General features: G+C 32.7%; 1 protein-coding gene across 1 annotated transcript in view; it reads right to left on the bottom strand.

The window, feature by feature from the left end:
• Positions 1–6,854: 6,854 nt before the first annotated feature.
• LOC139498569 (uncharacterized) overlaps positions 6,855–17,233 on the bottom strand; it is a 113,395-nt gene continuing 103,016 nt past the window's right edge. The window contains exons 51-60 of the mRNA XM_071287012.1: positions 15,504–15,710; positions 14,742–14,816; positions 14,142–14,312; positions 13,532–13,613; positions 13,029–13,246; positions 10,273–10,446; positions 9,767–9,900; positions 9,258–9,420; positions 8,888–9,043; positions 6,855–8,158 (exon numbers count right to left, since the gene is read on the bottom strand). Of these exons, the coding sequence (XP_071143113.1) occupies positions 8,046–8,158; positions 8,888–9,043; positions 9,258–9,420; positions 9,767–9,900; positions 10,273–10,446; positions 13,029–13,246; positions 13,532–13,613; positions 14,142–14,312; positions 14,742–14,816; positions 15,504–15,710 (1,493 nt within the window). The 3' untranslated portion in view covers positions 6,855–8,045. The remainder of the gene's footprint in view (positions 8,159–8,887; positions 9,044–9,257; positions 9,421–9,766; positions 9,901–10,272; positions 10,447–13,028; positions 13,247–13,531; positions 13,614–14,141; positions 14,313–14,741; positions 14,817–15,503; positions 15,711–17,233) is intronic.

A 17,233-nucleotide genomic window follows, 5' to 3' on the forward strand; every position in this document is an offset into this window, starting at 1 on the left:
AATTTATCCATCTGTGAATTGTTCAGTGGGAAAATGTCCAAACAAGAAGTCTTGGGGGGGGGGGGGGGGGGGGGGTACGTAGCACTGATAAATGTGAAAGGAGAGTGTCGGGTTTGATCCGTTCGATCCATGCACTTCAGTTTTTATAAATGATTTGATGGTTCTACTTGCTGTGCTCATTCTAGCATCAATGTAAAGGTTGTTTTCCTTTAGTTCTAATCTTATTAATCACAGACGGGTTGTTTCATTGAACGGGTATATGATGGATACTATCCAGTGTCCAGCTAAGTTTTAATCGATTCAGTTTTGCTGATTTATTAAGGATAACAGCTTTTAGTTTTTTAGGGTGCAGAGTTGCATGTACATGGTCCTATTTTGAATGCCAAATGAATGTAGCTACCATTGTTTGAAGTATGGTTAGGTCGCTACTATTAATATTTGGTTGTGCAGGTATATCTAAATTAGTTTTGACTGAATTCTGATATTAAAATATTAACAGTATTGTTACATCCAATCTTCTTTAAATAAAATAATTACATGACATTTATTTTACCAATTAAAGTCATATATAAACAAAAACCAATTAAAGTCATATTCAGCACCTAAGAAATTTAATGTCTAAATGCGAAGTTAAAGTCAAAGATATTGTCATAATGATCGCTTTGCATACATAAAATATATCCTAGCGGTTGTTTGAAAACACCACTTCTTTAATACACGAGGATATAGTTGTGTACATTATTTACACGAGATCACTTCAGGGATTATTATGCCCTGTACGCACTTGTGATCTACTCGCACACAAAATTCTTAAATCGTGCTGGTGGTTTTATATTACAACTCTTTCTGGTCGTGTTATTATCGGTGTTTCTTTCACATTTTCGATTTCTTTTGCATTTTCACAATGGTCTTGATTGTTTATTTCTCCATGTTCAAACTCGAATTCAATTTCTGTGTTTTCTAGTGCGTGTTTAATTTGTGAACGATTTCTACGTATGGTTCGCGCTCCAACATCAACTTCGTACGATCTGATGTTGACCTGTTGTTTGATAGTCCCTTTCTTCCACTCTTTGTTGAATTTTGATGGTTGTAATTTTAAAGTATCTATTTTCTTTAACGTTGGTAAATCTTTTGTTCCTTGATTGTAATAGAATTGTTGCTTTTGTTTTTGTTTTGTCAATTCTATTTGTACCTTATTCGGGAAAACCACTTTCGGTCTCAGAAGAGTTGGCAAAAGTGTTCTAGTTTTTCTGTTCATAAGTTTTTCAGCTGGACTATTGTCAAAACCCTCTGTTGGTGTATTCCTAAAATCGAGAAATGCTAAATATGGATCCTTTTTGTCAAATTTTGATTTCTTCATTAACCTTTTTACTGTTTGTACTGCTTGTTCCACTTTTCTATTACTTTGAGAATACAATGGAGATGAAGTGTTATGTTGAAAATCCCAGAGTCGGCTAAATTTTCTAAACTCTCCACAGTCAAATTGTGGACCGTTGTCTGTAAAACACACATCGGGTATACCGTGTCTTGCAAATTGAGCTCTGAGTTTTCTGATTACTTTTAGCGCAAGAGTATCCACAAGATAATCGACTTCCCAGTAGTTAGAATAGTAATCTTCTGTCACTAGATAGTTCTTACTTTGAAATGCCATTAGATCGATTCCTACTTTTGACCATGGAGGACTTGATGTTTCGCATCTCTGTATAAAATCTTTTACTTCGGCATTCATTCCTGGCCAATAAAGACTTTCACGTGCTCTACGTAAGCAGCATTCTATTGCTATATGTGATGGATAAATCTTTTTAATCATATCAGTTCTTAGAGATTTAGGAATAATAACTCTCTCTCCTTTGAATAAAAGACCATTCTGTAATGTCAGTTCATCTCGATCGTCGAAATATATTGATACGATTGATGGTACAATCCATTTGTTATTCGGCCATCCTTCCTGAATAACTTAATCCTTTCAGTTTGTGCATTTGTTGATCATTCTTAGTATGTTCTTGAAGTTCAGAAATTCGCTCTTCAGATATCGGCAACTCTTCTATCATGTTAATGCTTTCAATTTCATCTGTTGTATGACTGCTATCGGAAGTCTCTTTTAAGTACGCTCTACTTAAAGTATCGGCTAAGTACATCTCCTTTCCTGGCCTATATTGCAGGATAATTTCGTACTTTTGTAAACGTAAAAGCATACGTTGTAACCGCCTTTGGTGCAGCATGGAGTGGCTTTTTCATGATTGATTCGAGAGGTTTATGATCAGATATTACATTTACTATTCTACCATATGTATACGAGTGATATTTTTAAAGTCCGAAAATGACTGATTATAGTTCCTTCTCTATCTGAGCATACCTCGTTTCGGTATCAGTGAGAGTTCTACTCGCATATGCAACTGGTCTTTCTTCCTGCATAACTGCAGCACCAAGTCCAGTTTTTGAAGCATCGCTTTGAACTGTTAGCTGTAGTTAAGGTTCATAATATTTTAAAACTGGCTCAGCATGCAGTCACTAGCCTTTTAATTTTTTCAAGTGCTTTATCATGATTTTGAATCCAACGAAATTCAGAGTCCTTCAAAGTTAGCTTTCGAAGTGGCTCGCAAATGTCTTGGTAAGAACTTGCTTAGATATGTGACAAATCCAATAATTCTTCTTACTCCGGAAACATCGTCAGTTTTGGCATATCCATTCCGGAATATGACAGTTTTTGTCCATTCGTTTTTGATGCGTTTTGTTATTTGATTTTGCCATGTGATTATGGACTTTCCCAATTGATCTTCCTCTAAGTTCAGTATTTTTGTGATTTTACTTTTTACGGGTCGAATCTTTTCTGGATTCGGCTTCAAACCTTCACAGGTTACTAGATGTCATATGAATCGAACTTCCTTCCATAACCTCAACTTTTCTTTGTTAAGTTTTAAGTTTTCTGTCCCGACAACGTTCCATTAAAGCCCGAAATATTTATTATCGTTGTCATCAATGGCTTCTTCTTCTGTATCGCCTTCGCCATAGACCTTCCACAGCTTGGTCTTGCCTTCGTTGATATTCTTCTGGTGCAGAAGATAAACCGAACGGCATTCGCAACCATCTGTAGTGTCAGAACGGTGTGTTGAATGTTGTCAACGACAAGCTTTCTTTATCCAGTTCCACATGCCAAAATCCATTCTTAGCATCAACGACACTAAATACCTTTGCTCTACTCATTTCAGGTAGTAAATCATCGATAGTTGGAAGCGGATAATGACTTCTGTTCAACAGCTGGTTTGAATGTTTCGGATCAATGCATATCCGAAGTTTGTCTGGTTTTACGACAGTTACCAAACTTGAAATCCACGACGTTGAAACTGGTTTCATAATTTCTAACTTTGTCAGTCTTTTCAAATCGGAATGAAACTTCTCTTTTATAGGTTTATAGCGACAGGTACTTTTCGTGGCGGATGCACTACATGATTTGCAGTATTGTCCAATTCTAAATGATATTTTACTTCCAATTTACCAGTCCCTTCAAATATGACTGCATATTCCTTCATAACTATTTCTTTTAAAAGGGGTTTAGAAAGTGCACCTTGTCTCCATGCCTTAATATTTTCATAATTTACAGTTACCAAATTCATAGCTTGCACTGCTTTGCTACCTAACAACGGAGTCAAATTGCTATCTTTTACTACTACAAATTCTGCCTTAAACTTATTATTGTTCTTTGGATTCACCAATTTTAGAATGCATTTTCCTATCGGTTTTATTGTGGTACTGTTGTACATTGTTAGTATTTAACTTGTTTTCTGTAATTGGTTTATATCAAGCTTTTTCAATGTTCTTGCAGTGATTATAAATGCATGTTGCTCCACTGTCTAATTGAAATCTTGTTAATATTCTTTTCTCATTTTTGCCTATTATCTTCATAAATGCATATATGTGCCTGCTGTGTTTTTCTTTAACAGAGTTACTGTGTTTATTTCAAAATAATCATTACTTTCGTCGGACACTTCAGGTATTTCTCGTAGTCTGTGTCCTGGGTGACGTCTTTACCTTGATTTTTGATTTACACATACTTTCAAAATGATTTGATTTCCAACATTTCCTACAATCCTTCCCAAAAGCGGAACATTTAGCCTTGTTAAATTCATGTTTTCTTCCCCAATATTTACAAGTCGAGAATGTTTGTGCGTAAAATGGTTTAGTTTTATGTGTATATTGCTTTTGCTGTTGATAATTAGGATTTCGTTGTTTGTGTTTTAAACCATGCACTTCCAAGTCAGAAAAACATGGGTTTTCTAGTGTATTTACTTCTGTTTCGGACCTTTTTATACTAGGCGACGTCCGAGCTAGTATCCTGTTTGATCTCCGTAAATTCATGCTACTGGGCGGATGATGTCCTCGGGGACAAAATGTCCACAGGACAATAAAAATCTCCCAAGTTTATACTTGATATCTTAACTTTACATGTACAAAAACGAAGCAACAAAACGTTTGAGTAATTTAAAACCTCTTTCAAAAGATCTGATCCCCACTGTCTCTTTCTTTATGTGTGTGACCAATTGAAACCAGATTTCCCATGCATGTAACCAGTGTAACCAGCAATCCCCATGTATGTAACCATTGTAATGATCATTCTCAATGTATGTAACCATTGTACATGTTGTAACTCAACTTCCCCATGCATGTAACCATTACAACATGATTTACCATGTATGTAACCATTGTAACTGGATTTCCCATGTATGTAACCATTGTAACCTGTCTTCCCCATGCATGTAACCATTGCAACCAAACTTCCCCATGCATGTAACCATTGTAACCTAATGATCCATGCATGTAACCATTGTAACCCTCATTTTCCATGTATGTAACAATTGTTTCGTGATTTCTCATGCATGTAACCGTTGTAACTAGCAATCCCCATGTATGTAACCATTATAACCTGATTCTCCATGTATGCAACCATTGTAACCTGACTTTCCCATGCATGTAATTATTGCTACCTGATTTCCCATGCATGTAATTATTGCTACCTGATTTCCCATGCATGTAACAATTGTAACTCAACGTCTCCATATACTGTAAATTCAGAAATTATTGCGAAAAATGCGACAGGGTTATAATTGCAATTATTTGAACTCACATTTCTTCATTTTTTATATGAATTAAACAGGATTTTTAACAATATCGCAAAAATTCAAATCGCATTTCAGTCTAAAATGACAAAATCGCAATGATAACATGGATAAATGCATACACTAATTTCGGAATTAACGGTATCCATGTAACCTGATTTTCCAGGTATGTAACCATGGTAACCATTGCAACCCTCATTCTCCATGCATGTAACCATTGCAACTGAACTTCCCCTTGCATGTAACCATTGCAACCGAACTTCCCCTTGCATGTAACCATTGCAACCGAACTTCCCCTTGCATTTAACCATTTTAGCCTGATTTCCCATGCATGTAACCATTATTTCCTATTTATGTAACCTTTGTTATCCCCCATCCATATGTATTTTATCATTGTAACCAGACTTCAACATGCATGTAACCATTGTAATCTAACTTCAATGTATATGTAATCATTGTAATAGCCTTACTCCTACCTACTCCGTTTGCAGCAGATATGGTCAATCATAAAGCTGTTATTGCATATCATTTAGTTATGGCACATGTGTGTTACCAATTTAACTAATTAACCATTGCTTCAATGGGGGTAACAAAACAAGATGCATATATTCAGGTTCACATTTTGTGCCATGTCTACTCCTTCTACAGATATAGATGGCTTTTACAATTATTGTGACAAGATACTTTAAACCAGCTGTGTGAATAAGATGTAGATTCCTTAAATTTCGAAAGGACTACTCTATATTTTACATCAACTATCTTTAAAATTTTACAGAAATATCAAAACCTCTAATCTTTAAATTATTCTGCATTATCAAGTGACGCATCATTGTAAATATAACGGAATTTGATGAGACTGTCAACAAAGTGAGAGGGTTAGCGCTATAAAACCAGGCTTAATCCACCATTTTCTACATTTGAAAATGCCTGTACCAAGTCAGGAATTTGACAGTTCTTGTCCATTCTTTTTTGATATGTTTTGTCGTTTGATTTTGCCATGTGATTATGGACTTTCCGATTGGATTTTCCTCTGAGTTCAGTATTTTTGTGATTTTACTTTTTGAAAGATCGACAACATCATCTCATTAAACTACAAAAAATAACCCAGAAAAGTAGATATAAAATTCCTGTCAAAGTTCCAAGGTTCGAAGAGCCAGAGATATTCCCACAACAAATAAACTTATAATAAATCATCTTATTACATTGGTTGCAATGAATTACATTGATTTCCCAGTTAGATAAAAACCGATAATTTCACATGTGAAATAAACGTGGTTATTTCACTCTCTGACGTCATACAACAATAGGCGTTGTCAAGACGTCGATAACGTCGGATCAAAACAAATTGTCAATGCGTAGGAAAAAGATATAGTTCCTTACATTTTCTACATTAATTTCATAAAAAAAAAGCCATTTGCCAATGTAATAAAAAGAATAACTAATCGCCGTATTTGAATATCAAAAATAAGACAACTTGTGACCGAACGCCGCTATGGATTAAACTCGTGCTGCGCACTCGTTTAATCCATGCGTCGTTCGGTCACGCGTTGTCTTATTTTTGATATTCAAATACGGCGATTAGTTATACTATAAAGAATGTTGGATTGTTTTCAATCAACAAATTTGGTGGATTGATATCTCAACAGACAGTTAGTTTTCTAATGGGTTTTCATTGTGTGATTTGTTTTCGTACTCACATGAAGCAGAATTCATACAGAACCTTATCCAAAATAAAACGAATCCAACAAAAATCTTTAATTTCACATTCAGATATATTATAATGATGAAAAATATAATACAACCATATATAAATGTCACAAAGTTGAATTCACTGCAAACATTTCCTGACAATGTAAAAACTATCAGTGGTCAATATAGAGTAATCTATATACCAGAGCACTCATAAAACATATTTTGATGAATATGGATATTTTTTAAACAGAAAACTACATGCATTTAAATAACTCTGGACTTTTTTAAATATTGATTGGTAAAACATATTCTCTTTTCTTTACTTGTTTAAATCAGCACAACAGAATGCTGGACCTACTGACCTACATACTACCATTAAATTATGGACCCTTCCCTGTTTTTGAATACCTGTTTGATTGTTTTATTGTTTGCATACCATAACAATAGTCATTGTGGATTTACAAAATGTTATTGTCAGATTTTGAACATATAACCCATATCCCCTTTTATTCCTCCTTTTTTATGTCATTGAAAATATATAAATAACTTCTCTTGATAGGTTTCTATTAAGAGGAAAGGTCTAATAATAAGGCACTTTCAAAAATCATTATTTTCATCTTCTTAAAATGAGACAGTGGAGAGCTTTTCAAATATTATATTGAAAGAAGTAGCCACAAACAAGCTTAAGATTAAAATTCCAGTAGTAAAGGAATGGTCACTTATATCTACATGAGTCAAATCAGTGAACACGAATTTGACAGTTGTGCCCTTTAACAGTATACTAATAATGTCATTTAGTTGGGAATAGTAAGATTTTAAAAACAAACATGAATGAATAAATAAATAAAACAATAAAAAAGACATAATGTATACAATCTCTAGTCTCAATATGAGATATAAAGTAAACAAACTCAAACAAACTTATAATGAAACAGCTGGTTATTTTACCCACCAAGATTTTTATAAAGTTGTCAAGTATAGTTTGAAATCAAAATGAAGATATATTTTGCTTTACATTTTTTCTGGAATTGTCAAAATTAACTTTGAATTAAAAATTGAGGGTAAATAAATTAAAATCTCTGATGCCTTCAAATTTATGAAATGGACAATCGTAAAATAAAAAGGTTAAATAATTGATTAATACAACTGAATACATGGTCAGACATATGTTTGATTTTACTTTTGTTTTTACAATAACAGTTGTCCTTATTTCCTTAAATATACACTGAATAGCTGTCTTTAATAGAAGGCAGGCATACCATTCATAATGATGTTGAATATCGTAAATGATGAAATTGTGACAGAGGCAATGGTTACACTCCCTAACACATATGATTCAACTTCAACCCATTCTGAAAACAGAACATACAATTATTATCACACAATTTATAGGAAGTGTTTTGGCACTAGTTAAATACCAGTATTGTCAATGAAATTAATGATTCTTTATTTTAAATTAAGTTTTTTTATTATTTAACTTGCGTTGCAGCAAAAGCCTCCAATGGTCAAGTTGCCTATTATACTTCATTGTGAACTGGGTAAATATGATATGAAGTTGTACCAAATTAGCTGATAAGTGCTAGCAGATAAGAAATAAATAAGATTTTTCAAAAACGAAGATCTTCTGTAGTAATCCTTATTGTAATTAAGGGGTGGTCATTAAGTATAAATCAGAAGGGGGTCAGTAGTATAATATTGTCAAGAAAGTTTTGTACAAATTCAGGTGAAAATGTTCTTTTGGATATTCTTTTATTAAGAATGTTTAAAACATTCTTCCCCATCATTTGTATGATCTTTGTTGTCTGTAATCTATTGGCTTTTAAAAAGATTTTTTTTTCTCATTTTTTTCTGATACACTATTGGAACATTTAAACAAAAGCCTTGAGATGTGTATGTATGTTGGCATTTGTTTTTGAAGCAGTTCAGTGTTCCTGTTGTAACGTTGTTTTCCTCTTATAGTTGATGTGTTTCTGTGGGTTTTGGTTTGTGAAACGGATTTGTTTTGATCAGCAGTATACTACTGTTAGTACATAACTAAATATCCATTACATTTATAAAGATTTCGTTTTTAATTAACCTACCCTCTGGCAATTCATTGTCTGTACTATCTTTAGAAATCTCTATTCTCAGGAAACCCATGGTTGTATCTGTACCATCAGAACAGGAAATATAAATCTCATATTCAGGGAAGGTATCTGCATTCAAGGTCGCCGAGCTACTCAGATGGATTGTCTGACCTAAAATTCAAAAGTACATCTTTTTCATTGACATTTGCCATTAAAAAACATGACTTTTTGAAAAGTTTGAAAGAGAGTAGAGTTTTTGTTCTTTTTTTGGTACTTTTGTTTAGAAATTATCAATTTCTTTGCAGAATAGCAATGGTTTATCATAAATTTCCCATGAAAGTCTTCATAATGAAGTCTGGACCTACTGATGGACATATATATATACCTTCTAGAAAAAAGACATTTTCTGTTTCTGGATTTGTTTTTGTCATGTTACATGTGATTGGGTCTGGACCTTTAGATGGATCATCAACAGTGAAGGTATATAAAGCTCCAGTAGCTGTTTCTTCAATATATATCTTCTTGTTGAAATCTGGGAAGGTAGGCGGCTGGAATTCAATTGTATATGCATATTAGTCTATAAAAGTTAGTCAATATTCCAAAATCTTTCTTCTTTTAAATTATCCATCGAGTATGGAGTAAACAAGCATTTAAATAAAAAAAAAAACGAAAATGTACTGTCATTGATATCAATGTCTTATGATCCTTTAAATTTAATAACAAAAAACATGATTATTTTCTGCATAGACCTTAAAGTATAAACAAACAGTACAATATGATGCACATACAATGTAAAATGTGGGACCTAGTTAAATTAATGCATGACACATCACCTTTATAAATTAATGACACCAAATGCAATGAACAGCCAATTATTGATATTAATAACTATACCCCATTAAATGTTGTTATGGTAACAGTTCCAGTAACTCTGTTGTAGCAGGAATCCTCTGCCCACATGACATACAAGTGATACTGGTTTCTTTCTCCAACTATATGCAGAAGATCATCTTTCACATGAACAGATTCTATAAGAAATAATTGTAATCCGTTACTGTAAAAGTTAGAGACTAGGCAATCATTTTCATATAGAATAATGACAACAAGCTATATTTGAAATTGAAAGAAAAATAATTATGGGCACACTACAACTATAAAATGGTCACATAAAGCATCTGTTTGTAATCTTAATATTGTTCTACTAGTATATTGTCTTAAGTACATTTCTGTCCCGTATGAATTGGTAAATACTATGAAAATTGCTTTGATGGATATTGTATTTAAAAGAAAACTTTATTTTACATGTTAGCCATGTCATATGTAATACTATATCTAGGTTTTAATTTTTTGCATTTTTTATTGTTTTAATTTCAGCAGTGTTTACTTAACCATAAACTTACTAGACCAAGTATCAAAGTAGAAGTACTGATCATTATCATATTCTGGTTGGTAATCAACAAACCAATCAGCATAATCTGTGTCATTGAAGAAAAAATCTATCAGACTGAAATCTATTGGTGAATGGTCTGGTATCGTCTTCTCATAACGTGATAAATTAAAGTAGGGTAGTGTATCTAAAAAAAAAAGAATATTGAATTATCATAATGTCAAAGTTAAATATCTGAAAATGAACATGATTATAAACAGATATTTCAAATAAAAGTATACAATTAAACTTGAAATAGTCGAATGCAAACAAATAATTCCAAATTTGAATAGAACATGCTTTGTAACACTAAAAATATTCAGAAGAAAAATAAAGAATGAAGTTCACAATAATATTAGGCCAGGGTTTTTTAATTTGTTGGTTTACGGATTTTCCCCATGAAAAAGTCAGGTCGGTCGGTCGGGGAAAAAAATTAAAAAAAAATCTTTCAATGTCGACAGAAAAATATGGAAAATAAATATCTTTCTAACAATATATTTGTTATGCTATTTTGTCATCATTTCTTAGATTATAGTTCGATGAAATGTTATTGCTCAGCTGTCATAAACATCCAATGACATTCTAAAAATTTCCCGTAAAAAAAGGGGGTGCATGGACAAAGACGAAATTAAATCGTCATTTCACAAACAAGAAAAACAGATTCGCGTACACAGGCACTTGTTTCTGTCAATGTGGTGTTTACTATCCAAACCAGTACAAAAACAGTGTTTTTTTTGTATTTTTGTACTGGTATGGATAGTAAACACCACAATGACAGAAACAAGTGCCTGTGTTCGCGTAGCTCTTAATCAACTCCAGAAAACTTATTTTGAATTATGATATTCAAGCACAAAAACTGATAAAGAAAAAAAATGTAAAAACGTCGTACGAAAATAAGTTTCAACACACGTGTCAAACAGACTCGTCCACGAGAAAAACGGGTTAATCTGTTGTCCTGCATTCCCGTTTTTTTTATCCAAATGGACGATATTTTTTTATTATCTATGAAACAAGAAAATATACCAAATGATCATTTAATTATCGACTCCTAGGAGTTGATATTAAGAATTGAACGATGGACAGTTAGTGCGTGAATTTTTCTTGCTACCTGATGGGAAGGTATTAGGAGACGTGAATAATCAAAGTTTATTGATTGGTTAGGACAATCCAAACCTAGTAAATGTCCTTCAATCCCTTAGAGTATCGGATTTGTCCTTTCTATTTTAGCAATTAGATTTTGCCTGGTCATTAATCATGCATATTCATGATATTGGTACACAGGTAACTTCTATCTATAAATAGTCGAATCTTCTGGAGTTTCGTAAACAAGTTAACAACGTTAAATGATATATACTACTTCATAACGTGTGTGGTAAAATTTGTTGATTGATGCACGTGGCTATTCTAGTAAATGAATTAATCTACAAAGCAAGAGGCTAGAGCACTTTCCATATTCCTCAGCTAAGAGTCGACTAGCCCTTTTTGAAAGGCTAATGCTTGTATTCAGTAATTTAACTTGATGTCTTCCACCTGTCCACATTTGGACAAGTCTATTTCTATCAGATGATGCATCTTACGGACTGATGACAAATACGGGAAACGAACTTATTGTGTAATAGGTTTTAAACACAGGTTTCGTTTTGCAGAATTATTTGCGCAATTGACATTTCAAGGTCAGTTATAATTGATTTGTCTATTTTTAGAAATGTAAACTTGAAGTTTTATTTTTTCACTATAGAAAGTGTTATCAATTTTGTTAGTGATTAATGCAATCATTTCATAAGAAAAGAATATTTTAATTATTTTTTAGGGATAATGCATTTGTTAGGGTCGGCGGGAATAAAAAAAGTATGAAAAGTCAATTTTATTTTTATTCTGGAAATCGGCAAAATCGGGTTGGCGGATCCGTAAACCAACAAATTAAAAAATCCTGGCCTTATGGGGAAAAAAATCTTTGAAAATTTCATTGAAATTCAGTCTGTCAGTGAGAGAAGCTGCAGATATCAGTAACATCTTTAATTAATTTTTCTAAGTTAGTTTAATAACCCTATTCCAGTTAAAAGGCGTAAAAAAATCAGTACCTGGATCATCTTCTGTTTTTGAGTCAATAATAAATTATAAAAGTTGTTTCCTCTTAAAAAGAGATTGATAATTTCAATGAACAAAATATATGATGTTCTAGCTTTAAACATGTTTGTACTGGATAATAACATTAAATAGGCTCTTTTAAGGTGGTACCTAACACCTGAACTAAAATTAATTTGGCTCGTTTAATTTTCTTTAAATTTTGACAAAGTATTGAGTTTGACCCTTTGACAAAAATATAAAAATTTCAAAAACTTTGAACCAACCGTTTAATCAGAAAAATTACACTGGTTATATAGCAGTTTGACAAAAACTGATTTTGATCATCGAGAAGCTTAAAATTCCCTTAATAACACAACGTCATTAAAACGTTCTGCTGATTTTACAGAGTTATCTCCCTGTAGTGTTAGGTACCACCTTAAACTCTAAGGAACATATTCCATGGAGTTCTTACTTTCTATCATGGTACACAATAATGAGTTTTTACTCAAGACAAGAAAACTTTCAATGGGATACTCACCAGTCTATATATAAAGTTTTCTCCCGCATTCAAAACTGATAAAGAAACTCAAACATAAAATCTACAATGCACATTAAACAATAATACCATTAAAATGTAAGGGAGATAATCCATGTAGATCTTACTTTCAACAGTGGTATACTGAATGGCAAACACTTGTTCATACAAAATCTCTTTGGTCCCATTCCAGTTGACCACATCACCATCTTGGGGATCCTCTGTAACAATTTTATAAGTATCTGTAGGACACAGGTTTTCCCTGAGATCTCTGTGTTCAGGATAAGAAGCATTGTACGAGGCATTGCACCAATCATAAGATAAAATCTGAGCTCCACCATCATACCTGAAATAATCTTGTCATATAAACAAGCTCTTCAAATTTATCCTGTAAAATTTCCAAAATATCAGAGCAATTACTCAATTAGTTTTAAACTTTAGTTTTAAAATAATCTAAAAATTAATATCTAAAATCTGCAAAAAATAATTTATAAGAATTTATTACAATCACTGAAATGTTTGATTCCTGGAGGTAACTTGAACAGCATCAAGGGTCAAGGTCAAATTTTGTCATTTGGTACATGTATTCCAATCACATGATGCTTCTACATACAAAGTTGTATATACTTACCATCCAATAAAATCTCTGGCGACTATAGTGATTCTTTGCTCATCTGGTGGGATGAATGTGTTTATCTTGTTAAGGTCAGTATCTGTAACAAAGGAAATCATCTTAATACGTTTTGGCTAATCAAAACTCCTTTACTTTTTTGCTTCTTTTTTTTTTAGAAATCAGTCTCTTAATCTTTGGTAACATTTATATAACTGAGATACCTATCGATTTCTTTTATTGACATTATTAATCCACAATGTATTCATTGAAAAGAATTAATTTATTCGTATGATTTAAAAATCATGCATAGTAAATATCATATCTTTTTCACTTTAAAAGATTATTTTTGGAAAGTAAGATACTTGATTTGTAGTAACCTGAATAACTCCCTTGTAGTATTCTGCTACATTAATGCAAAAATGTCTATAGTCAATGATAATTATATTTTTTTAATTTATAGAGAGTTCTATGTATATTGATGCCATAAGAGGGGAAAGAACTAATTATATGGAGCGCATGAGTTGTTTGAGTAAGATTTTCACCTTAATAAAAAACAAGTTGTCCTTTGCATGAATATATGTTAATATGTAGGTAATAATGTTTTTAGAATGTAATTAGCAGTAAATACCTGAGATATTAACAGAATTGGTTCCCACAACTTCTCTGTATCCAGGAACACCAATTGATCTCCATACAATAAATTTAAGAGTTCCAACATTCACTGGATAAAATGTCCATGATGCTATTAGTCCACAACATCTTACAATATCAACTTCACTCTCCATAATATAGGCATTTTCTAATGAAGAAAAAGTACAGATCTTAATTCAATACATTATGCGTTTCCTCTGCCCAACTTTAACTAATCAGGTTGATTTATTGTTGATACTGACTCAGTTCTATTTTCATCTAATTCACTAATGATATTATAAAGGTGATGAAATACAAGAAGAAGATAGAAAAAAAAGTATCTTTTTTTGGAGTAGGTGGGACAAGGAGAGAAAAACTATATCACATTTCAACTGTAAGAGTTAAAAACAGTAAGTAGTGATTTCTGTTTTTTACCTCTGTCTCATATGAATTTCAAAAGGTACAAGTATTTGCACAGTCAGCTTCATTGCATATGTTTTGTCCGTTCATGTTAATATACCTGATGTTTTAACTTCCCATTGTTTTGGTTTATCTCATATATAAAACAAATAAAGGTACTATGTGAAATGTAAAATACCTTCTTCAGTGTCATTTACTGGTCCTAATGTTAAATTTCCAATGTCTACATAACTAAAATTCCTGGCCTCACAATCTGTAATTAAAGGCAGTCATACCTTAATATAGTATAACACTAATTTTTAATAAAAACTTTATATAATAACTCATCTTCTTGTATTCCCCTATAAGTGTAAAAGAGATCAAAAATTTATATTAAAGACATGCCTTTCACAGCCTTCCATACATTATATTTTGGTATAGTCCTCACCTAAAGTCTACCAGTCATTGCTCTCAGTCCCTAAAGTCACATATTTTGCCAGGCATAGGCAATTGCCAATTTTTAACCAAAGACAAAAGAAGTGTTAGTGTTCATTTGTTGACTAGGGTAAACTGTACATCTAGACTGTAGCTGGAGATCAACATCCCTCAGTTTTTTGGGGTCAAGAAATAGGACACAAAATTGTCATATGTGACGCTTTTTGCACCTTTGCAACTTTGAGAAAAATGCTGTCACTTAGAGGAAAAATAATTGTTGATTCTTTGAGAGCACTTGATTTCTTGATTTTTTATGTCTTTCATCATTTATTTGTTTACTAGTATAGTTTTTTTTCAGATTCTACTTGTCTATTATCAATTGCCCTTTTGGTAACTTTTGACCATTTTCCCCACACAAACTTAGCATTAATCATGATTTATTGAAAACATTTGTTAATTCTTCCACTGAGGTTGAATGCATATAATCTGTTTGAGAAATATCCAATGAAAGGTGAGTATAACTTACAAGTACAGTATCTATGGTTTCCTTTAAGAAGACAGTCTCTGGTCTCCAGTGTATGAGGTTCATCACTCTTCTGTCCACATGTGTTGTTATATCCATCTACAGTATTAGATTCTGTATCAGATTCACAATACCGAGTCCTTGTTTGATATCCTCTGTCGCATGTAATGGAACAATCAGACCAATGGGACCATTGTGACCACTGAGGTACTGTAGTTAAAAAAAATGTTATATAGTTACAACAGAGTATAATAGATAATAAATTTGGTATGACAACTAATAAATTGAGAATGGAAATGGGGAATGTGTCAAAGAGACAACAACCCTACCATAGAGAAGACAACAGCTGAAGGCCACAATGGGTCTTCAATGCAGCAAAAAAATTCCGCAACTGGAGGAGTCCTTCAGCTGGCCCCTAAACAAATATGTTACTAGTTCAGTGATAATGGGCGTCATACTAAACTCCTAATTATACACAAGAAACTAAAATTAAAAATCATACAAGACCAACAATGGCCACTGAAAAATTGCATTAATCAACTGGCATCCATTATCAATCATACAGCTAGATCTATTACTATTGCTGAAACATCCATATGCAAATACCAATACCAGATTCTAGCAACATACATATCGTCGCTGGGCTTCTAAAATGTTGTATATGACTTTTTTGGCTAAAAATACTTTTTGACACCAATGGTCTGGGCGGGAGGAAATCTTTGGTATTACAAAATAGCATACAGTTAGACCAATCAAAATGTGTGAAATAAGACATATTACAAAATTGCCAATGTCAGTTGTTTGTAACATTTGCTTCCAAAATGTTGTATGAAAACTTGAAAATCGTTGTAGAATGGCTTTGGGAAAAACAAATTATAAATTTCTTTATTTCTGTGAAAATAATTTAAGTTCTTGGATAATCCAGAAATGTCAAAGTTTTTATTTCACTGCTATTTACAAAAATGTTCAAGTTCACATACAACATTTTGGAAGCATGCATTTTGCCAAATTTTTCAAAGCCTGTTTGTTAGATATTTTTTTCTTGAAAAATTTGTAATTTACAACATTTTAGAAGCCAAGCGACGATATACTAACAAGTGAAACTGCGAGCTACTGCTCACTGATGATACCCCCGCCACAAGGGGATAATTTTAATAGTGTAAAAATATGTAAGTTTTCGGTAAACAGAAAGTTGTTGAGTGATGAATCTGAAAACGCATCACACGGTATAGCTGACTTGTATAAACCCTGCAACCAAATATCAGAAATCCTTGTATTGTAGTTCCTGAGAAAAATGTAACGAAAATATTCAACTTGGATATCATGTGTAAAATGATACAAGTGTTCGGTAAACAGGAAGTTGCCGAGTGATGAATCTGAAATGCATCACACGGTATAGCTGACATATATATACCCTGAAACCAAATTTCAGAAATCCTTGTAATGTAGTTCCTAGGACAAATGCGACGAAAATTATTTTTGGGACGGACGGACTGACGAATGGATGGACAGACAGAGGTAAAACAGTATACCCCCCTTTTTCAAAGCGGGGGGGATAATAAAACAGTATACCCCCCTTTTTCAAAGCAAGGGTATAAAAAAAGAAGGTAGACATAATCACCAAATAAACATTGCTTACCAAAAAAGTTGTCTTAAGGTGGTATGGGTGTCTTCCTCCATCTTGGATTGTAAAAAACAGAGAATCAAAGGTCCAGATTTTCCATCAAGTTAGC

This window comes from Mytilus edulis, chromosome 12 (assembly GCF_963676685.1).
Source record: "Mytilus edulis chromosome 12, xbMytEdul2.2, whole genome shotgun sequence".
Lineage (NCBI taxonomy): Eukaryota > Metazoa > Mollusca > Bivalvia > Mytilida > Mytilidae > Mytilus > Mytilus edulis.